The sequence below is a fragment of the Bos mutus genome, chromosome X, assembly GCF_027580195.1.
Source record: "Bos mutus isolate GX-2022 chromosome X, NWIPB_WYAK_1.1, whole genome shotgun sequence".
In the NCBI taxonomy this organism is placed as follows: Eukaryota; Metazoa; Chordata; class Mammalia; order Artiodactyla; family Bovidae; genus Bos; species Bos mutus.
Window position 1 is genome coordinate 33,096,246 of NC_091646.1, and position 23,603 is coordinate 33,119,848.

At 48.7% G+C, this 23,603-nt stretch overlaps 2 protein-coding genes and 1 non-coding gene across 4 annotated transcripts in view; 1 reads left to right on the top strand and 2 right to left on the bottom strand.

Annotated features, from left to right (window-relative positions):
- Positions 1-1,680, top strand: part of MPP1 (MAGUK p55 scaffold protein 1) — a 32,861-nt gene extending 31,181 nt beyond the window's left edge. Inside the window, exon 12 of the mRNA XM_070366402.1 lies at positions 1,025-1,680. Coding sequence (XP_070222503.1) covers positions 1,025-1,201 — 177 coding nt within the window. The 3' untranslated portion in view covers positions 1,202-1,680. The remainder of the gene's footprint in view (positions 1-1,024) is intronic.
- Positions 1,681-2,768: 1,088 nt separating this feature from the next.
- Positions 2,769-14,700, bottom strand: DKC1 (dyskerin pseudouridine synthase 1). 2 transcript variants are annotated; one of them, XM_070366401.1, is made up of 15 exons: positions 14,565-14,700; positions 13,868-13,935; positions 13,325-13,411; positions 11,855-11,946; positions 11,472-11,656; positions 10,781-10,845; positions 10,380-10,506; positions 9,454-9,584; positions 8,893-9,036; positions 7,475-7,595; positions 6,210-6,328; positions 5,514-5,617; positions 4,701-4,779; positions 3,937-4,056; positions 2,769-3,624 (listed from the first exon to the last, which is right to left on the bottom strand). In XM_070366401.1, exons 1-15 carry the CDS (start codon positions 14,578-14,580, stop codon positions 3,562-3,564), a joined length of 1,521 nt encoding a protein of 506 aa, XP_070222502.1. In that variant the 5' UTR covers positions 14,581-14,700; the 3' UTR covers positions 2,769-3,561. The 2 variants fall into 2 exon arrangements, with proteins under 2 accessions (XP_070222502.1, XP_070222501.1); XM_070366400.1 differs by having other exon boundaries at positions 4,701-4,782.
- LOC138986554 (small nucleolar RNA SNORA36 family) lies at positions 9,215-9,346 on the bottom strand. The gene has a single exon (XR_011463367.1). It is a non-coding gene; the product is annotated as a small nucleolar RNA SNORA36 family (small nucleolar RNA).
- Positions 14,701-23,603: the final 8,903 nt, after the last annotated feature.

Here is a 23,603-nt window from a genome sequence, read left to right on the forward strand (position 1 = left end):
ATGTGCCTCCCATGTGCAAATCTGTCTGTGGGAGATTGCAGGCAGGGTCGTGTTGGGAATTTGGGATGTGGCAGGGGACTTGCCCCCGTGTTTCAGGAGCATGTCCTGCACTTTCATCTTTGGAGTCTGTTGAATGGGGAAGTGGAATCTCATTGAACTTGGGTGTTTGACTGGAAGCAGTAAAGCATCTTGTCTAGACTCCCGAGGGCCAGGTCTGTCCGTTTTTCTCTGAACTACCTGGTCAGCTCCTGAGCTTATTTTTGTTCGGTCACTGGCCTTATCAATTTCTGGGAACTCTGTGTGAGGGTCATTAGCCCTTAATAGTATCAGTTGCAACCCCCCCTCAATTTGGCCTTTTAGTGTTTATTGGGCTTCCCTGGTGGCTCAGCTGGAAAAGAATCTGCCCGCAATGCAGGAAACCTGGGTTCGATTGCTGGGTTGGGAAGATCCCCTGGAGAAGGGAAAGGCTACCCACTCCAGTATTCTGGCCTGGAGAATTCCATGGACTGTATAGTCCATGGGGTTGCCAAGACTGGGACACAACTGAGTGACTTGCACTTTGCCTTTCACTTTCGTGTTTATTGCTACTGAGACGTCTTCAGGGAGCACTTCTGCACACCCCAGCCAATTAACATTCTCAGGCAAGGGCTTCAGGGTTTTAGGCTTTTTTTTTTTTCAGTGAATGAAAGTCGCTCAGTCGTGTCCGACTCTTTGCAATCCCATGGACTGTAGCTCACCAGGCTCCTCCATCCATGGGATTTCCCAGGCAAGAATACTGGAGTGGGTTGTCATTTCCTTCTCGAGGGGATCTTCCTGATCCAGGGATTGAACCAGGGTCTCCTGCATTGCAGGCAGATTCTTTACCATCTAAGCCACCAGGGAAGCCCTTAGGCTTTTCAGCATGTGATTCAAGTTGGGTGGTGGGCATGGCAATCAAGGCCTTCACTTGAACTGCCCTGGGCCTCCCAGGCAGAGCACACGCAGCCTGCTCCATCCATGGGCCTCTCCCTTCTCTCCTCCACAGACGGACACCCTGCTGCAGCTGCAGAAGGACTCAGAGGCCATCCGCAGCCAGTATGCACACTACTTTGACCTCTCGCTGGTCAATAACAGCGTTGAGGAAACGCTGAAGACATTGCAAGAAGCATTTGACCAGGCGTGCCGTTCCCCCCAGTGGGTGCCTGTTTCCTGGGTTTACTAAGCTTTGCAGCATAGGGGGGAGTGACCGGGGGCCCCTGTTCAGCCTTTGGAAGTCCACCCCGCCTTGCTCTTTTAAGACCACAGGCTTGCTAGCTTTGTGTCAGCTTCTAGCTCTCTGCAACTCTCCTCCTCATAAGGCCGGTGGGTGTCTTGTCTTGTTCACTTTTCTGAAGGGCTGGGCTGATTTCCCGACAGAGCAGGATTTCCAAAGTATCCCTGCGCACTGGGGGCCAGAAGCACTCAGCCAAGGCAGCTGCTAATCACAGCTGGTGCCCACAGGGAGGAAAAGCAATGGACCCCCTGACCCTCTGAAGCCTGCACCCCTTTTACCTTTGGTCACACCGGGCATTTCATGTGTCTTTGAAGAAAGCATTTGTCACTGCGACTTTCTACCCTGCCAAATCAAACAGCTGTGCAATAGGATGGGTCTGCTCTAGGGAAACCCTCAAAAGCAATAAAGGTATTGCTGTTAAAATGCCAGTGAGCTCGTGCCTTTTAACTCTCTGGTTCCCAGCCACGCCCCAAGCCCCTGGGATGTGGAGATACCTCTCCCGTGTTCTGAAGTCTCTCAAGCTTGCGACGACCTTAAGCCTAGAGGTCAGGCTCAACCAGATTTCTGGGTGCAGGTGGCGGTGTCTGTGTGCACATGAACACGCGTGTGTGGTGTACAAAGATGCGCTGGGAGCCAAAGTGTAAGTGGACTGACTCTACCTTCTGCTCCGGGGCAGGGGGAACGTGCTCTGAACTGTTTTGCTTCCACTTGCTTTGGACTTGATTTTGATACACCTACCAGATGTTTCCTTTTCCTCCTGAAAGCTACTCCCTTTTAGCTTTCTCTACCCATACCGACTGCCCGGGTAAAGGTGACATCCCCAGAATAAACTCCTCCATTGGCTCCCAGGAACCCAGGTGCAGCTCAAGACTTACATGAGGCTGGTGTCCATGTACAGGCACCTGAAAGTGTCTTACCCTGGATGGGAACCCACCATGGGCGCTTCTGGAGGCATTATGTCCAGGCATGCCTAGGGCAGGGGAAAGCCAGCCTTGGGATGGCATGTCCAGGTGGCTCTCAAGGGTCCCAGGCAGTGGAGGCCAACAGAAACCATCACTGGGAACATGGCCCTGACCCTCGCTGCATTCGCATGCCCCTCCCCACCACTCCACATACTGTTTTTGGTTCCAAATCACCTCCCTAGCCATCAGCACAAGCTTCAGCAGCTCTTGGCGTGGCTGAGCACAGATGTGTCTGCAGCTGCCTAAGTGACCCCTTGTCCCCCACATCCCCCTGCCACAAACATGGAGAACCTTCTCCTCTCTGTGATTGTGGAGATCACCGAATTGGGGAAGATTCTTCAGTGATCTTGTGTCTTGAAGATGCCGGAGTATCTGATCCCACACCAGGCCCCAAGGGAAATGTTACCAGACACAGAAAAAGGTAACCACATATCCAGGAAAAGCACCACATTTCCACTAGGACATAAAGATCTCTACATTTTTAATTGCCATGTCTTTTTTTGTTGTTGTTCTGCTAACTTGTAGATCAACAATTAAGAAAAATCCAACAGGAATACTTAAAAAACTTCAGAAGGAAATTTAATCAAGTAAAAATTACAACCTTCTCCCAGCAGGGAAAGGAACGGAGGAGTAAAACAAAGCCTGGAGGAATGGTTTTTTTTGGGGGGTACTGAGCTCACAAACACAACTAGCCAGGTGGAGTCAGGCGCCTGAGGTTGTGTGTATATGTACAAGCTGTGAAGTGTACACAAGGGAGGGCATGGAAAGAGCGCACAAGACAAGCGTGCCAGAGCCCTCAGCCAGGCCTCCACCTGGAAAGGAAATCCAGGTGACTGAGGGAACTCTTGACACAAGACTGCTGTCCTCAGCACGCTGGCAAAAAAGATTATTCCCTCAATAACATGATTCAGTTCTGGTTTTTGTTTTTTTTTTCACTTGCTCTAGACCATTTTGTGGAACTGCCTTTTTTTGTTTAGAAACTTTTTAGACAAGGGAAGTGGAGAAGCCAACTGGGAGAGGCCCAGGATCATCAGCTGGCCCCAGGAAACAGCCGTGGGTGGGCACTGGGCAGTGCTGGGTCTGCAGGGGAGGTGCTGTGAGTCTCCTGGGCAGAGCAGCGGATGACGCCCAGTCTACCCCCTTCACCAGGGTCCTTACAACAGGACGAGATGGGGCGGCCGTGCCAGGGGGCCTCGGCAAGGGCTCTGTGAGCTGCTCCCACGTGCTGGCCTCTCCGCCCTTCTGGGGACCTCGGGTCCCCTCCCTCGAGGACCAACGGAGCTCCAGGTTCACAATAAGGCTTTGATGGCTCCTCCCACCTGGACGCTGTGCCACACGTGGCCGCCCCTACTCGGAGACCATTTCCGCTTTGATTTTCTTCTTCTTCTTCTTCTTGGTGCTGTCACTGTCCTGGGAGGAAAAGCAAGCATCTCGTAAGCACTGCCACTTTCCCAGTCCCACCCCGTTGGGGTCACTAGAAGGTGATGCTCATGACTCGGATGTCCTGGGTGACATCAATCTTGCGCATTGCAGTCCTGAGTTTTTCACCGATGCCTTTGCCTTCACGTACCCCAGCTCCGCAGCCTCCCAACCCACCACGCACGGAATCCTGAGCCGATGCTAGGAAACCTGGGCCCATCCCATCGTCCCTCCCAGGCAGTGGGCAATGCCTTCCCCTCAGGGACCCATGGGGGCCCGGGTCCTGGGCCTGCCTGCACACACCCCAGCTCCTGGCTTCTCCGCAGCAGCTTTGGCCTTCTCCTTCTTTTTCTTCTTCTTTTCCTTCTTGACCACCTGCGGAGCCGCCGGGGATGTGTCCTCACTCTCGCTCTCTCGCTTCCGCTAAGGTGGAGACCACGGATGCACATTAGATCCGAGACCAACGTGGACAAGAACATTTTCAGTGAGTCACAAAAGGTGGGGAGCCAGCCCGCCAAGAGGATCCTGATGGGACCCGAGAGGAAGTTTGCGAAAACCCCTGAAGGGGCCTGGTTTAGCAGGCATTCAGAGACTGTCATGCCTGAAGGCCAGGAAGCCGGGGGCACAGCCGGAGTGCCAGGGCAACACAGAAAGGCCGCCTCCTCCCTGGGGTGCTCCAGGGAGTCCTCAGAGGGGGCAGGTGGGTCAGGAACCCCACCTGCCAGGTTCCACGGCAGGCCCTTTTCAGGAAATTTGGTGCCACCCGCAGAAACAGACAAGCCACTGTGCCATCTGATGCCAGCGGCCCCCAGCCCTGAAGCCACCACGTGCACAGGTGTTTGCTGGCCTTCTGCCGAGTTCTGCCTGGCCTCGAGTATCCCGATCTCGATTCCAACATGCTCCTGCCACCCGTTGACCCCACTCTGTTCCACAGCTGTGGCCTGAGCTCAGCTGGCAGCCCAGGCCAGTCTAACCCCCAGGCCCACAGAACCCCCAACAGACACAACAGACCAGCAGCTGGTGCGGCTGGGTGGAGTGTTCCAAAGCCAGCACGGCACACCACTCACCTTTGGGGTTTTCACTACCTCAGCAACTACCGGCGTGGCTTTGACTGCTTTGGGTGGCACGTCTTTCTTGGCAGAATTGCTACTAGAGGAGCAGAAGCAAAGGGTAAGGGTCACGGACCTGCTGTCCTCAGAGGCCCGGCTGCACAAAGGCATATCCGGCCAGTCGAAAGCCACTGTAGAACACTGATGCTGGACAGAAGAGCTCACCACTGCCACTTGCAGCCTGACTCTGTCTAGAGTCCCACAAGCCAGGCTGGCAAGGGATAACCATTGGCTGTGTGGGGCCCAATGCCCTGACCTGCCTGGGGCAGCCAGGGTTCAGCGCCAGCCCCCAAGGCGAGTCCCAACAGCCCTTCCCTGAGCACATTTCCTCCATTACTGGCTCCGTACTCATTGGAAGGACTGATGTTGAAGCTGAAACTCCCAACAATCTGGCCACCTGATGTGAAGAGCTGACTCATTTGAAATGACCCTGATGCTGGGAAAGATTGAAGGTGGGAGGAGAAGGGGACAACAGAGGATGAGATGGCTGGATGGCATCACCAACTCAATGGACATGAGTTTCAGCAAGCTCCGGGAGTTGGTGATGGACAGGGAGGCCTGGCGTGCTGCAGTCCATGGGGCTGCAAAGAGTCAGACATGACTGAACAACTGGACTGAACCGAACTAAGTTGAGGTCCTCACCAGAGTGGACAGGAGGCGGCATCCAACACTTGGAGCTCCACGCCCTTCCCTCCTCCCCTGCCATCAAGGGACCCCGGCATTGAGGCAGGCCCCCTATCCACTGCGGGGCTGGCCAACAGCCACCCTCACCTGTAGTCGACGTACTCTTGCATCCAGGTGGCAGGTGTGCTGTCGGTCGGCTTGCCGTGCTTATCCAAAAGGCCCTGCTTGATCATCAGCTTCTTCTGACTCGCCTAGAGGACCGACAGGGTGTCCAGGTTACAATAGTGTCGATGCAAAGCAGATATCATAACCACACACACACACAGCAGAGCACTCGGAACTCACCCTCTCTTCCACGGGTGCAGACATGGGACTTTCAAAGGGCTTGCTGTATTCCTGGGAGCCTCTGCGGTCTCATTTGTACCACCTGCCATTCCAGCGGCCCCAGACGCTTCCCTCCCCGCTTCACCTCAGTATCTCACATCGTGTATTTCCACTGGAGTGGCTCAAGCAGAGATCCCTTGCCCCGATTCCCTGACCAGGCCAAAGCCCTCATGGTGGACTCGAGGTGCCAGGGACCTTGTCACACCCCTTCGCAGGGCCCTCAACTATGCTAAAAGCCACCATCCCGTCCGTGGTGCAAGTGGACTGAGGTCCATCTACCATCCCCTTAGCCTAAAGATCCTCAGGTCCAAGTGAGGCACATTTCTAACCAGCACCGACTTCCCAGGGCCTGGCACAATGCCAGGACATGGCAGTGGAGACACACCAAGAGCTGCTCGAGTATTCAACAAAGCAAAACACAATGCTGTGCAGGGCACAGGCCCAGTCCCACTTACTTACTTTTGGCCCTAAACCCCATTTCCGAGGGTAAGTGTCTCTCTCCATGATAACTCTCTTGATCTTGGCTACAATGCCGTGGTCGCAGGTGGAGATCACTGCTGTGGTCATCAATGCAATTGCTGCAGGTGTTGGAAAGAGATAAAAGGAAAGACTTGATAACCAGTGAGGCCAAATGCCGCCGTTTTATACAAGTTTTACAAACTTCTTGAAAACTTGTAAGCTTGGACTTCCCTGGTGGTCCAGTGGTGAAGAATTCACCTTCCAATACACAGGACACAAGTTCGATTCCAAGTTGGGGAACTCAGATCCCACATGCCACAGGGCACCTACTCCGGGGTGCCATAAGCAGTGAGACCACGCACAACTAGAGAGAAGCCCACATAGCACAATGAAAGATCCTGTGTGCCACCACTAACACCCAACACAGCCAAACAGATAGATGATTTTTTAGAAAACAATCTCATTGTTGAAATAAAACTCTTAAGCTCTACTGCCTTGAGGTTTCCATTGCGGAGAGTTGCATATGGAGAAAATTCACCATCAGGGGAAGACAGCCTGTGAAATCATGTTCCACTTATCAAGTGCAAAAAAATACTGATACTGATCACACTCATCAAAACCTATGCTTTGGACGTCCTCAGAGGAGACTTCTTAAGTATTCAACTGGCCAAAAAGTTCACATTTTTCAGTTACATGTCTCAGAAAAATCCAAACCCATTTTTTGGCCAGGCCGATACATCCAAAGCTCTTTAATGTGCATTATTTACACCAGGAATAAAGTGTGTCATCAGGATCCCTTTCTAGCTGTGCACAATCAAGGTGGCCACAGAGTGGCTAGCAGCCAGAGGGGAAGGGCCACCTTGATAATGAATCCCAAAGACATACATGTCATGCTTGGAGCTCAGACGGGGACAATCCAACAGTAGCTAAAGTTGTGCAAGTTAGCGTTGCACAGAGAGGGAGCAGACTGAAGGCTCCACAGTTACCACCTTTATTCCCCATCTGTTGATGATTTCTTCTCTCACTGGAGAGCTAAACTACTGAGACAAGGCTCCTAACAGCAGCTGGCGGGACAAGAGGAAACCCCGCTGACCCCTTCTCACACATGCCTGTCCGAACTGGACCTTTGTGCTGTGACCACCCCACAGACCCCAAGGAACACAGGGATTTATTCGGTCACCCCGAGGGAGCCAGGCCTCGGGCACCCCCTCCAAGGGAGCCTGGCTGTGATGGTGCAGAGCGGACAAGGGCCGCTTGCCTCTTACCCATGCAGATTGCCTCCCCTTTGGTGGTGATGACCACGATCTCCTGATTGACCTCAATGCCGTCCTCGTAGCGCAGGACACCTGGGAGCATGATCTTTGCCCCGTAGCAGATGGCGTTCACCTGGCAGGATGGCAGCACCATGAGTGCCCCCGTCACAGGGCAGCCCCTGCCCTCTGCCCCACCCCACACTGGGCCAAAGTGGGTCAGGGGGACCAGTGAGCACCCCCTACCCGTCCCAGAGGCCCGACAGCATCCACAGCCTGCCATGCAGCTTGGATCACAGCTGCCACCCACCACAGATTGATTCAGAAATGTAACCAGGGCTGAAGTCGCTACTCCTGTCCAGAGTTTACCTGTTCTCTATGTCTCAGCATGAAGGGAAAACACCCTAATAGAGCTAGGTAATAACTACCTTCCCAGGTCATATTCCTAGGTAATAATTACATCCCCAAAGGAATGCACAAGCAACACTGCCAAGGCCTGCTGAACCAATGCTACACGTTTTGACATGTCCTTTACGGACCCAGAGATACATGTCAAGGCCAACTCTCCCTGAGTCTGCCCACACTTGAGGTGTTCAATCCACCCTGAGGGTCTTGTCTTCACTCGCCATATTTCTCTCCTCCCTTGAAATTCCCCCAGAAGCCACTAATTTGACCCTATCAAAAGGGAATCACATTCACGTTGTCTTGTGTACTTTTTTCTCTATCATTATAGGAGCAGATTGTGGTATGCCTCTTCAGTTTTTTGTCTTTTATTATAAACTCTAACATCTATACAGTCAAACATGTATATAGTTTAAGATCTGAGTATGAATGAACAAGCTCAAATTATTAAATATATAAATGATTACTTTCTATGAGATTATTTAGTATGCATACTAAGAAAAAAGGCTTGATAATCTCCGCGATATTTAGGTTTTATGGCCTCAAATTGGGATTTCAACAAAGCTTTTAATGGAGATTCCGAAAGGAGAACTAGCCAACTCTCTAATCTCAATCTTTTATCCCCATCAAAACAACTTTTTCTAGCAATAGTTTAAAAAAAAAACCAAGGTGTCTTAGGCACATGCAAAACTACCAGTTTACGGGAAGAGCAAATTTTATGTACCACTAACAGTCTATTTCTTGAACCAAGTTACTTACTCTAAACATTTAATGGAATCAGGCCCAATATTAAACTTTTACTTTATATTTGGTTTTCACTTAATAAAGTTAATCATAAATACTTCCATTAACAAAAATAAATTAATCCAGTGTTCAATATACAAAACCAGAAAAAAAGAAAAGAAACCCCAAGGAAAATAGCGGTTGTAAGATCACAAAATCCTATTTTATCTCTTTAAATAGAATGAAATTTTCAGGCCATGGACCACATCTCCTCTCCTGAGCTCCCATTTTGTGCAAACAGAACTTACTGCACTATCTTTCATGACTAGCCGTTTATGAGACGTCAACAGCTTTTCCAAAGGGTAAACAACTCGCCGCAGGTAACTCTCATCCTTGTGGTTATCATACAGCCATTGGGCATCAAGCACATCATGCATCGTCACCATGTGGTCCTGGGAAGTAGCCACACATGAAAATTAATAAAGTGCCATTGTACTCCCAATAGAAAATGGACCTCACACTTCCAAACACTGAATCAGTTTTGTCTCGTCTGCTAGTCCAAACTCATTAGTCTTTGGTCTGTTTTCAGTCACCTCTGTAACTGGTGGTCTAGTAAACCTAAGCAGGCATATCTGGAGGCTAGGGAGTAAACGAATAGAGTAACAGTCTCCATCCACACACACCCCAGCCTGTGTTTTAATGTCCCAAAGTTTAATTAACAGAACAGGGAAGCTGCCCCGGACTGAACTCAACACTTTGGAAACTGCCTTATCTGAGATGGGAGGTAGGTAGAGTTCCACCAAGGGCTGGAAGATCTAAGTATCAGCCGGCTTTAAGAAAAAAAAAAAAAACTCCTACCTATGACATACCTTTTCACTCATGACTCCAGAACGAACCCTCCGGAGTTCCTGCATCTGACCACCAACTCCCAACAACAAACCAAGGTGAACACACAGCGTCCGAATATAAGTGCCAGCCTCACAACTCACCCAGAAGATTCCTAAAACACACGCACACACAAAAGTAGCACATATTTTCCTAAGTAAACACATGAAAGAAAGAAAAGAAAGTGAAGTCGCTCAGTTGTGCCCAACTCTGCGACCCCATGAACTGTAGCCCACCAGGCTCCTCCATCCATAGAATTTTCTAGGCAAGAGTACGAGAGTGGGTGGCCATTTCCTTCTCCAGAGGATCTTCCCGACCCAGGGATTGAACCTGTGTCTCCCATGTTGCAGGCAGAACACTTTACCGTCTGAGCCACCAGGGAATCCCTTAGGGAGAAAGGTATTGAGTATGATGTTTACTTTAAGTCTTTCTTTATGGATACCTGTATCAGGTTGAGGAATTATTCTTCTATGCTTAACTCACTGAATAGTTTTTATTATAAAAGGGTGGGCTTCTGTGGAGGCTCAGATGGTAAAGTGTCTGCCTGCAATGTGGGAGAGACCTGGGTTCGATCCCTGGCTCAGGAAGATCCCTTGGAGAAGGCAATGGCCACCCACTCCAGTACTCTTGCCTAGAAAATTCCATGGATGGAGGAGCCTGGTGGGCTACAGTCCACGGGGTCGCAAACAGTTGGACACAATTGAGCGAATTCACTTTCTTTAAGTAAACACATGACCAGGTGAGAAACCCAGTTATTCTCTACCTGCAGCAGCGAAACTGGAGATGACACAGGCCACAACTACCCCATACGCTCAAGGCAGCTACTTTTACCAGACTCTGATTCTGGAAAATTCATTCGACACCAGAGTTCTCTGTGTCAGCTCGGCGCCCCACAGGCCTGAGGACCCACCTAATCGTCTTTCAGGGTCATACTCAATCATTTTGCTCTCGTAGATGGTTCTGACTCGGAGTTGCCTTTTTACCGCAGCAATGAGTGGGGGTCGCTGGAATAAGGCACCTGTCAGGGTTTCTAGGGCCTGGGAAGAAACACAAACGAAATTGCTCTTACTGCATGGACTCTCAAAGACGATCAAAGGGCAGATTTGAGGAGTTTAAGGGCACAAGTGACACACAGAAGTTCTCTTGCAATCATTAAAAGGGCCTTTCAATTTTTGAACTCCACACGGGTGGCTCAGGACTGATCAGAAGCCTCCTCAGAAGGGACATGAGCAGAAGTATCTCTGCCATCTGCAGTCACCTGCCCAGGTTGGCCCAGTGGCTCAGGTGGGTTCCCTCCAATGACAGACTCACCCTGGAAAGCTGAGTCCCCCCTTCGATAGCATTGTGCAGCCGGACAATCCCCACATACTCTTTGCCTGTAAAATGACAAGAGTAGTCAGGTGTGGCCACCGAGTTTGCTGTTATTTCCTATATGCTTGTATCACTTGTAATCTTGTGCAGCCACGGAAAGCAGGAAAATTTCTATCAAATTTGCAGGAAGACAGATTTCAGGGTGCAGATGTAGGAAAGGAACAAAGACCCTAATGTCGTAGGTTCAATTCTCAACATGCTGAGAAGGACAAGAACACCTGTGGACAGTCTGCCTGGAGGGCACCTTGCAAGGCCAAGTAGAATTTTCCCTGATGACAAGGAAGCATTATTTTAGGCAGAAGCTGCAGGGTATTTCGAGGAGCCTGAAGTGACAGGCCTGCAGTCAGACTTGGACTCAGCTCTGCCTCAGGGCTAAAAGCAGATCCACTTGGCTCCACATGTTTATCAAAAGCACCCAGAACTCCCAACAAGGCAGCCTCATCAGGATCTGGCAGAAAACAGAAGGCACATACCAAGCCAAAGTATCCCTTGCTTCTGTTTTTTTTGTTTGTTTGTAAGATTTTACCAATGTAAGAAATCACTTCTGAAAAATCACATGCAGAAGGGCAAGGAAACACAGAAAGCCTTCCCAGCTTCAAGTTGCCCCATCCTTCCTCCCACTCTGATTTACCTGCGCTCTGCTGTGATTTCACCAAGCGAGTGGCTCTTTCGATGCACACTATTAAACAACCAGTCACCTTGGGATCCAGGGTTCCACTGTGTCCCGTCTTCTCGACCCGAAGTATTCGCCGGATCCAGGCTACCACCTCATGGGAAGAGGGGTTGGAGGGCTTGTCAAGGTTAATAAAACCTGTCCTAGATTGGGAAAGAAATTACTGTATCATCAACTCTGGGCCTCGGATGAAAATTAAATTTGCAGAGTAAAAACCAAGTGTTGACCATGGGCACAGGTTATCATATATATTGAGGGCATGTCACACCTCCTTGAATAACTGATGTGAAAGGGTCACTGTGCAAAGAAGTGTGAACAGTGCTTGCTCCAAACATACTTACCTGATGTAGTCCCCAATCTCCCTCTTCAGAGGATTTGAACCACAAGGAAGAGGTGTGTAATGTGTTGTCCTTACATTTAGCTTATCAAAATTCTAGAAAGCAATGATAAAACACAAAATAAGCAATAAATCATTAACACGTAGAAAATTAAGTCAGGACCACTACGAACCATGATAAGGCGACCCTTTGGGTTCCTGTTTTGGATCTTGCTCCTGTATTTCCATTATCTGCTGTGAGAGACTGCTAAGCCCCACTACATGCTGGAGAAATTACCCAAGTAAGAAGACCTCCTGGGGTCCTACGAACAAATGTGGCTTCACTGCACAGGCTTATGCGTAAAATACAGACTAGTTTTGATTTTTTTCAGGGACCAAAGGTAGCCAGCTGAAGGATGACTGGCAACACCTGACCAGCTCACTCCTGCCTTCGACGCTCCCATTCCACTCCTTATATTTGCTTCTCCTCTCTCTTTCCAAGCTTCCACCACCAGTCTGAAAACGCTCCCTTCAGTGCAAGTTCATTAGCTTCATGTTGGTACTTCCCACAAGCAGCATGTTTCTCCCACCTTTAGATTTTACATTCCATGATGGTAGGACTGTTGCCAACATGATTTACTGGCAGGTAAAAATAAGAGAACCAGACGCTATCTAAATGGCAGACACACCTGGCCAAGCAGAAATTCAACTGCATTGAATTATATAAACAAATCTCATATTTAACCTCCTATTTAGTGGTTGATTCAAATTTTCTAGGCAAGAATACTGGAGTGGGTGGCCATTTCCTTCTCCAGGGGATCTTCCTGACCCAGGGATCGAACCCGGGTCTCCCACATAGCGGGCAGACACTTTACCGTCTGAGCCACCAGAGAATCCTGTCTTTCAGTAAACTTACCTCCTAATCTCATAGCTGGCACCCATTATGTCAGTATCGAAATTTTAACTCTATTCGTTACTGAACTACTTTATAAAAAACCCAACACAATAGTCAATAACTTCTAGAGTACGTGATACATGCTGGGCACTTCGGCACGTTTCATGGATCACCTCCTGCAACCCTCAGTGGGCCTTCTGAAAGAGCAGGTATTATTTGCCAGGAGCCTCAGAGAGGTCAAGATTAGCCTAAGGTCACAACAGTGCCTGACCCAAAGGGGTCTAGCATCGAAACCTATGCTGTAAAGCATATATTACTCCACAAACCAGTAAATGTCTGTAAAGTGAAGCTAAGTACAGAAATTGAGAATTGTTTATAAAATTTGATAGCAGTCTCACATTGTTGCAAAATTTACCTGTATTCCACAAGTGTTGGGTACACTGGAAATTAAGGGAAAAAAAAAAAAAACAACAACTCGGGTCTTCATCTCAACTACCTTGAGGAACACTGATTTAGGCAGCCTCACCTAGCCTTGCCTAAGTCCAGGATCCATTCTTAACAGTGTAAAAGCCAGACGTTGAGGTGATGAAAAACACATACCTTTAGCAACAGAGGCCACTGAGACGTGTCCAACTGAGCCACTTTGGATTCAGGTTTGATGAGAAATTCTTCAGCATGTTGTATTTCCTTCCAGAGGACAGAAACACAACTTGTTAAGACTCCCCACTTGAATGTGAACCCTTCTATTACAACCACCAAAGTCTACACCTGTGCAATTAAAAACAAGGTGTCTATGCCTATTCACTGAGATCTCCATAAGAAAGAGAAGAAATAAACGAAGAATTGAGAAAAATAAGTGAAGTGGCACCAAGATGGGAATAGCCAATTTAAGAGAAAAGAGGGATAGTGGGTCTGATAAGAAAGACAATTTCAGGGAAAGCAGTCACTGTGGGCAACACCATTTAGCAAAGTGTGCCTGACAGCAGAGACCTAGGCTGGATGGAGCTTTATAGTTTCTATCTCACGACCGCAAACGATGACACCCCATTCCTTCAAAATCTTCAGAAACAGTTCTTTTCTGCAATCTGGCCTCTAAGAAACCTTTCTTTTGAGTCGGAGCAGAGTAAAAATATTCCTACTCACCGCCACAGCCTCCTCTGGTAATGATTTCCGCTCCTTTTTCTTCTTATGTTTCTTCGGCAAAATAAGGACTTAAAAAACACACACAAGAATTGGGAGTTTTCCCCGAAAATCAAGGCGATCGAGTTGAAAATAGAGGACGCGTCAGGGAAGCTGAAAAACGGCCATCTGGTATAGGCTCGTAGGGAAAGCGAGGGGGGTCAGGCCAGTGCCCGGAGCGGCCGGGCGGGCTCGCGATAGCAGGCGCACGTGTCCCCCTCCAGCCCGGTTCACCACGTGGCCGCGCGGGGCTGAAAGGCCCTCAGCCCGCAAGTTCCGTCAGGGACCGTCCGACGGTCCTCGAGGGCTTGGGGCCCCTAGAACTTTTTCGCTTAGGAGCTCCGCGCCCGCCCGAGCCCCTCGGCCCCTTCTCTTTCCTTCCTTGTGCGGCGCTGACCACGGCGGCAGAACGGGGGAGCGCGACCCAGGCCCCGTCGGCGGGAGGCCTGGGCCTCATGGCGTCACGTCACCGCGGGGGCCTCTCAATCTCTCGCCCTCACCCCGTGGAGCCAAGGCCAAGCGACAAGGTCGGCGGGAGGCGCGGCGGCTGGAGCCAGCGGACAGTTCTGGTCTCGATGTCCGCCACCCCCCACCCCCGGCTCCCCCCGTCGGAGGTCGCGACCCGGGCCCGGCCGGCCAACCACCGGAGAACCGCCCTCACCTTCCGCGTCCGCCATGTTGCCCCGCTGAGCTCGCGAGCCGCGTGGGCCACCGCCGCCGAGGAAGCGCCTGCAGGGTCCCGCCGCCGTCAAGCTGCGCCGCTAGGCCCCGCCCACCTGTGCGCCGCCCCGTGCGTGTCGTGCAGAGGGGCGGGGCGAAGCGGCGCGGAGCCCCCAGCGCGCGCTTGCCGGCCGCACCATCTCATTGGCGGCCGCGGCGGCCCGCGCTGGTACCGCCGAGCGAGCGCCTAGGGCTTCGCCCCGCCTTCAGCGGCCTGGCCGGGGAGCGCCTGCGCAGCCCACCTGGGCGGGGCTTAGCTGTGGGCGTGGCCGGGCGAAGGTCTAGTCTTTTTTACAGGTTTTTTTTTTTATGTGAAACTTGGGCCCACCAGTCCATTCTACAGGAGATCAGCCCTGGCTGTTCTTTGGAAGGAATGATGATAAAGCTGAAACTCCAGTACTTTGGCCACCTCATGCGAAGAGTTGACTCATTGGAAAAGACTCTGATGCTGGGAGGGACTGGGGACAGGAGGAGAAGGGGACGACAGAGGATAAGATGGCTGGATGGCATCACCCACTCGATGGACGTGAGTCTGAGTGAACTCCGGGAGTTGTTGATGGACAGGGAGGCCTGGCTGCTGTGATTCATGGGGTCGCAAAGAGTCGGGCACGACTGAGCGACTGAACTGAACTGAACTGGGCACCTGGTCACGTGTCTCAACTTTCCTAGCTTCCCCACCCCCCGACCCTTCAAGGTGGCTGTCGGATCGGTCCTGATGCCGAAATGAAGACAGACGTCGAGGCACATAGAGCTTTGCAGCTTCTAATTTCCATCCTGCTAGAGCGGCACTGCCCAATAGAAACAGAGTGCGAGTCCCTTGTGGAATTTTAAATTTTCCAACATCCACTTGAAAAAAAAAAAATAGACGGTTACATCGGTTTCAGTAACAGACTGTATTTAACACAACGATCGGCAATATTATTGTTTCAGCATATAAGCAATGCACAATATTATGAATGACATATTTTGGTATTTTTTTGTTTGGTTGGTTTTTTTTCTGTACCAAGTCTTCTGGTGATGCTTTCCGGTCACAGCGCAGCTGGATTGCAGCTCCACTGCGGGTCTCCTTGAGCTTCCCTTGGGGCTCAGCTGGTAAAGAATCCGCCTGCAATGCAGGATACCTTAGTTCGATCACTGGGTGGGGAAGATCCCCTGAAGAAGGGAAAAGCTACCCACTCCAGTATTCTGGCCTGGAGAATTCCATGAGGTCGTAAAGAATCGGACACGACTGAGCGACTGAACTGAATTGGGCTCCAGGTGAAGTGATCAATACTCACAGGTCGGTCGCGGTGGCGGTACTAGATCGCCAAGCAACTAGCGGCTCCAGGTTCCGGCTCTTTTCCCTCTTCCTTTCATCCACTTCTCTTCTCGCTCTCAAGTGGGGATTCTTACACCTAGCCCCCATAGACTTGATTGATCTGGAGTTATTTCTTTATTGCTGTTGTCAGTGGAATTTTTACCATCATCTTTTCTAACAAGCTACTACTGACAGAAGAAGACAACTATGGCTCTTCTTCCATTTCCTCCTGTGCCGTCCAAAGATTAGGAATTTTTCCATTTTATTTGTGGCTTAAAATATACACAGTGACAGATTTCCTCTTTTTGGTATCTAAAGTCACTGTGGATGGTGACTGCAGCCATGAAATCAGAAGATGTTTGCTCCTTGGCAGGAAAACCATGACAAACCTAGACAGTGTTGAAAAGCAGAGACGTTATTCTGTTGGCAAAGATCCATATAGTCAAGGCTATGGTCTTCCCAGTGGTCACATATGGTTGTGAGAGCTGGATGGTAAAGTGGAGTGCTGAAGAATTGATGCCTTCAAACTGTGGTGCTGGAGAAGACTTCTGAGGGTCCCTTGGACAGCAAGGAGATCAAACCAGTCAGTCTAAAGGGAAATCAGCTGCAGTCCATGGGGTCGCTAAGAGTCGGACACGACTGAGCGACTTCACTTTCACTTTTCACTTTCATGCATTGGAGAAGGAAATGGCAACCCACTCCAGTGTTCTTGCCTGGAGAATCCCAGGGACGGGGGAGCCTGGTGGGCTGCCGTCTATGGGGTCGCACAGAGTCGGACACGACTGAAGCAACTTAGCAGCAGCAGCAGCAGCAACCTTGAATACTCTTTGGAAGGACTGATGCTGAAGCTGAAACTCCAGTATTTTGGTCATCTGATGCAAACAGCTGACTCATTGGAAAAGTCCCTGGTGCTAGGAAAGATTGAGGGCAGAAGGAGAAGAGGGTGTCAGAGGATGAGATGGCTGGATGGCATAACCAATGCAATGGACATGAACTTGGGCAAACTTTGGGAGATGGTGAGGGACAGAGAGGCCTGGTGTGCTGTAGTCCATGGGGTTGCTGAGTCGGACACGACTGGGCTACTGAACAACAACTTCGCTGTTGCTCAGATGGTAAGGAATCTGCCTGCATTGTGGGAGACCTTGGTTCAATCCGTTGTTCAGGAAGATCCCCTGGAGGAGGAAATGGCAACCCACTCCAGTATTCTGGCCTGGAGAATTCCAAGGACAGAGGAGCCTGGTGGGCTACAGTCCATAGCGTTGCAAAGAGTTGGACATGACTGAGTGACTAACACTTTCATTTTTCTTTTTTTTTTTTAATTTATTTATTTTAATTAGAGGCTAATTACTTTACAATATTGTATTGGTTTTGCCACACATCAACATGAATCTGCCACGGGTGTACACTTTCATTTTTCATCAGTTCAGAACTGTTGCTCAGTCATGTCCGATTCTTTGCGACCCCATGAACTGCAGCACGCCAGGCCTCCCTGTCCATCACCAACTCTCGGAGTTTACCCAAACTCATGTCCATCGAGTTGGTGATGCCATCCAACCATCTCATCCTCTGTTCTCTCCTTCTCCTCCCACCTTCAATCTTTCCCAGCATCAGAGTCTTTTCAAATGAATCAGCTCTTCACTTCAGGTGGCCAAAGTATTGGAGTTTCAGCTTCAATATCAGTCCTTCCAATGAACACTTAGGATTGATCTCCTCCAGGATGGATTGGTTGGATTTTTCATCAGATCAGATCAAATCAGTCGCTCAGTCGTGTCCGACTCTTTGCAACCCCATGAATCGCAGCACGCCAGGCCTCCCTGTCCATCACCAACTCCCGGATTTTTCATATATATGTGTGTGTGTGTGTGTGTGTGTGTGCGTGCACGTATGTACACACATATATAATTGGTTTTTCCTCATTTAACTTTTATTCTATCTACAATTTATTTTGTTGTACTCCTTGGAAGAAAAGTTATGACCAACCTAGATAGCATATTGGAAAGCAGAGGTATTACTTTGCCAACAAAGGTCCGTCTAGTCAAGGCTATGGTTTTTTCAGTGGTCATGTGTGGATGTGAGAGTTGGACTGTGAAGAAAGCTGAGCGCTGAAGAACTGATGCTTTTGAACTGTGGTGTTGGAGAAGACTCTTGAGAGTCCCTTGGACTGCAAGGAGATCCAACCAGTCCATTCTGAAGGAGATCAGCCCTGGGATTTCTTTGGAAGGAATGATGCTAAAGCTGAAGCTCCAGGACTTTGGCCACCTCATGCAGAGAGCTGACTCATTGGAAAAGACTCTGATGCTGGGAGGGATTGGGGGCAGAAGGAGAAGGGGACGACAGAGGATGAGATGGCTGGATGGCATCACTGACTCGATGGACGTGAGTCTGAGTGAACTCCAGGAGTTGGTGATGGACAGGGAGGCCTGGTGTGCTGTGATTCATGGGGTCGCAAAGAGTCGGACACAACTGAGCGACTGAACTAAACTGAACTGAAGGTAATCATAATAATACTCTAACTTAATGTTTTATACATAAGCCTTAAAGTTTTATACATAAGAATGTTTTATTCTCTGTAAGAGAATAAATATTCTTTACATGTTCTTAATGGTTCATACACACTTTGTATAAATACAAAGTCCACAGTGTCAACCAGCATTCCATTACACCCCCCCCATTATTTTATAATGCTTTATTGATACATATTTAGCTAAATTTCAGGAATTCACTAATGGTTCTCCAACACTCCTCATCTGATCTGTTAGCAAAGCCTGGCACCTTTGCTTTCAACAGATCCAGAACCTGATGGTTCTTCCCCACCCTCGATGCTGTCATTGGAGTTCATGCCATCCTTATCTCTCTCCTAGATTTCTTCCTCTGTAGTTCCTCCCTCTTTCTGCTTGTTTCAACTATACTGTCTTCTCAACACAGCCTCTGGAGACACCATGAAACTATAAGTCAGGCCATGTTGCTCCTTTGCTCCAATCCCTTCGATTGCGTCCCATCTCTAATGGGATGAAGATTGCCCCCCATAGGATACATCCTAACACCTGAACCCTATGAATATGAACTTATTTGAAAAAAGCGTGTTTGCAGAGGTCCTGCAGTGAAGCATCTGCGGATGAGGTCATCCTGGATGACTCAGGTGGGCCCCAAATCCAATGACAAGTGTCCTTCGAAGAGAAGAAAGGACACAGACAGAAGAGAAGACCGTGTAAACATAGAGGCGGAGATTGGAGTGATTTGAGACTTCAGCCTCTAAATCGGTAAGAGAATAAGTGTTCTTTAAAGCCACCCAGTACAAATGAACCCATTTTCAAAACAGAAATAGTCACAGATGTCAAACATAAACAAGGGGATAAGGAGGGGGAGGAACGTATTGGGAGTTTGGGACTGACATATACACACTACTATATATAAAATATAAAATAGATAACTAATAATAGTTAACTAGGTAAATAAAAATATATAATATATAAAATAGATAACTAACAAGTACCTGTTGTATAGTATAGGGAATTCAATAGTCTGTAATGGCCTACATAGGAAAAGAATCTAAAAGAGAGTGGAGATATGTATATGTATAACTGAATTACTTCACTGTACAGCAGAAACCAACACACCATTGTAAAGCAACTCTACTCCAGTAGTCTTAGTCACTCAGTCATGTCTGACTCTTTGCAACCCCATAGACTGTAGCCCGCCGGGATTCTCTGTCCACTGGGATTCTCCAGGCAAGAGTACTGGAGTGGGTGGCCGTTTCCTTCTCTCCAATCAAAGTGAATTTTTTTAAAAAAATTAAAGATTAATTTATTAAAGAATAAAGCCACCCAGTTCAGAGTAATTTGTTACAGCAGCCCAAACCAATGGATAACCCATCTCTCTAAGAGTAAGAGTCAAAATGCTGATGACAGCTGTCAGTGTCTGCCATCACTTCCTCTTCTGAGCCCACTTGCTTCTGCTCACAACCAGACTCACCCCTCTGGCCACAGTGCCTCTAACTGTTAAGACTACTCCCCAGGCACATGCGCTCCTCTTGGGGCTCTGCCATCTGCTGTTCCCTCTGCCTTCAATGGACCTTTTTTTATTGTTTGTCTCTTCACCAGAATGTTCGCCTTATGAAGCCAGGAAAGTCTGGTCTATTTTGTCCACGGCTCTCCACGCAGCTCCTAGAAGATGCTCTGGAAGTATGTGTTGAATGAATCTGTGACTTCTGAACCCTTCAGTTCAGTTCAGTCTTTCAGTCGTGTCTGACTCTTTGCAACCCTATGGACTGCAGCACACCAGGCCTCCCTGTCCATCATCAACTCCCGGAGCTTGCTGAAACTCATGTCCATTGAGTCAGTGATGCCATCCAACCATCTCATCCTCTGTCGTCCCCTTCTCCTCCCACCTTCAATCTTTTCCAGCATCTTTTCAAATGAGTCAGCTCTTTGCATCAGGTGGCCAAACCCTAAACCTTGCCAGATCCCCCCTTACCAGCAGAAGTGGTTCCTCCTCCCCTGTCTGATAAGGCTGCTTCTACTTCTTTGGAGACCTTATAATGATATCACCTAGTCAGTTACCAAGCAAGGGGATGCCCGTTCTTATAACCTACTCCTCCAATCCCTTGTTGTCTCCAATCCCAAGATTTGAGGAGGACGATGTTGGAATGAGTTGTCATGTGCAATCCACTGCCTCGCCCCTCAACTAATGTCATCCCTTTGGGTAACATTCCTTTCAGCAAAACACTGAGACATACTTTGGTGAACATTCTGAAGAACTAGTCTCGGGAAGGAGGTGGGAGGTTTTGCCATGGAAACAGGCTTGGGCTCTCAGTGGGAGGTATGGAATCCCAGAGAAGCAGAGTGTAAGTGGTGGCACTAAATCCCATAGAAACAGGATAGGTAACACAACACACAGCAGGGCTGGAAGCTGGAACTAAGATGGTTCACCCCCAAGGATCTTTGGGGTGATTGATCATGCTGTCATGAGTAAGCCCTGGGAGTTGGTGATAGACAGGGAGGCCTGGCGTACTGCAGTTCATGGGGTTGAAAAGAGTCAGACATGACTGGGCGACTGAACTGAACTGATGAAAAATGAAAGTGTTAGTCACTCAGTCACGTCCAACTTTTTGCAACCCTATGGACTGTAGCCCACCAGGCTCCTCTGTCCTTGGAATTCTCCAGGCCAGAATACTGGAATGGGTTGCCATTTCCTTCTCCAGGGGATCTTCCGGACCAATGGATTGAACCCAAGTCTCCCACAGTGCAGGCAGATTCCTTACCATCTTAGCCACCAGGAAAGCCCATAGTTGTTGTTCAGCAGCTCAGTCGTGTCCATCTCTTCAACCCCGTGGACTGCAGCACCTACCTGTAATAGACCACTGCCGACCAAAATGCTCAGTCTGGTGAACAGCAGCCTGCCTTTAATCACCACCATGGAAAATCATGGCCTCTCACCAAATTTCCAGACCCAGTCAATTCACAGGCTCAGCTCTCAAACAAGGGTGAGGCCAAGTACACGGAATACTGCAAGTGTGTACTCTTAACCTGCCTCTGACTTACCCTTGGGACCATAGAGGCCACTGTGGTCCACTAGTCAGAGATGGAATCTTAGTCTGGATCTCTCTACTTGTGGGCACCCAGTTCCTGAGTGCATAATTGGAAACCAACACAATTGGCAGCTGGAAGAATTCCAATGATGGAAAAATCATCCAAAGGAAGCCCCAGGCACTGTCCCATCAATTATCTGGCATGTTATCATAAAGAAGTCCCCGACTGAGTGGATCATCTCATTCTGCCCCAAACCATCATGCTGGCCTGCTCCATTAAAGACATCATGCCAAATGGACCAGATGCCCAGGAACTAACAAGTATTTCACCACCGAGTGAAAGATAAGCCCCATCAAAATCCAGGGGCCCAAAACTTTCACAAAGTCTCTGGGCACCAGTGGACTGAGACAGATTGACAGGGACAGTCCCTGCAAAGAGAAACAGAAGTTGCTGAACCTGGAACTCACTGTCATAAAGAAAGAACCCTGACAATTGCTGGGCCCTGGCTGGGAGTGGCACACCACACTAGGATGGTTTTACATCTTGGCCAAAAACCAGCTGGTGAAATTGATGTGGGTCTATTTCTGGGTTCTCTATTCCATTCCATTTATCTATATGTTTCTCCCTCTACTGATACTAGGAAGTGGCAACCCACTCCAGTACTCTTGCTTGGAAAATCCCATGGACAGAGGAGCCTGGTAGGTTACAGTCCACAGGGTCACAAAGAGTCAGACATGACTGAGTGACTTCACTTTCACTTTTTCTACTGATACCACACAATTTTTTTTTTTTTTTTTACTTTTTAAAAAGTTTTAATTGGAGGCTAATTACTTTACAATATTGTGGATACCACACAATCTTGATCACTGCAGTTAAATAATGAGCCTTGAAATGTGTTGATCTTGTATCCTGCAACTCTGTAAAACTCACTTATTGGTTATGGGAGTTTTTCCAGTAGATTCCTTTGGATTTTCTATGAAGACAATATCATGTGCAAATTGAAATGCTGTTATTTCTTCTTCTCAATCTGTGCACTTTTTGTTTTTTCCCCTTATTGCACTGCCTAGAACTTCCAACATTATGTTGAATAAGAGTAGTTAGGGTAGATAGCCTTGCTTTGTTCCCAACCATAAGAGAAAATGCCCCATTTTTCACAATTTAACCATGACGTTAGTCATGTCCTCCATAGATGCTATTTAACAAGTTGAAGAAATTCCCCCTTTAGCCTTAGTACTGAGTGACTTACACATCATGAGCATTTTGGTCTTGAATCGACATTGGGTTTGTCAAATGTATGTTCTGTATCAATACAATTTCCTTCTCCAGGGGATCTTCCTGACCCAGGGATCGAACCCAGGTCTCCTGCATTGCAGACAGACGCTTTAACCTCTGAGCCACCAGGGAAGCCCTATATGAAGTGAAAGTTGCTCAATCGTGTCTGACTCTTTGTGATCCTATGAACTGTACAGTCCACAGAATTCTCCAGGCCAGAATACTGGAGTGAGTAGCCTTTCCCTTCTCCAGGGGATCTTCCCAACCCAGGGATGGAACCCAAGTCTCCCGCATTGCAGGCAGATTCTTTACCAGATGAGCCACCAGGGAAGCCCAATATTGAGTATAGTTATTCATATAACTAAATAGATATTGAATATAGTTCCCTGCTATCCAGTAGGTCCATGTTGGTTATCTATTTCAAACTAAGCCTAAGAAGTCACAAAGGGAATCCAGCTTGTAGAAAAACACTTGCTCTTCAAATTATCTACTCTCCCCAGGCTGGAGTGCAAACCAGCTGCCCTCTGACTATCTGTCATCATCTCAGATGAAGGGAACTTGATTGTTTCGACAGTCATGGCAAACATCATGCTGGGTCATTACACTGAAGACATCATGCTTACTGCAGTTGGTGGACAAGAGGTACCAGAGATGCTTCATCAAGACACATGTCTGGGGGAGGAAATGACAACCTATTCCGGTATTCTTGCCTGGGAAATCCCATAGACAGAGGAGCCTCATGGGCTATTGCAACAGGGTAACAAGGACATCCCCTGATTCCCAAAAATATTCAGAAGAAAAAAAAAAAGACACATGTATGCCAGAGTGTGGACTGTGGGACATCAAGCCAATGAAAACCCAAGAGAATGACCCTTAGTGATGT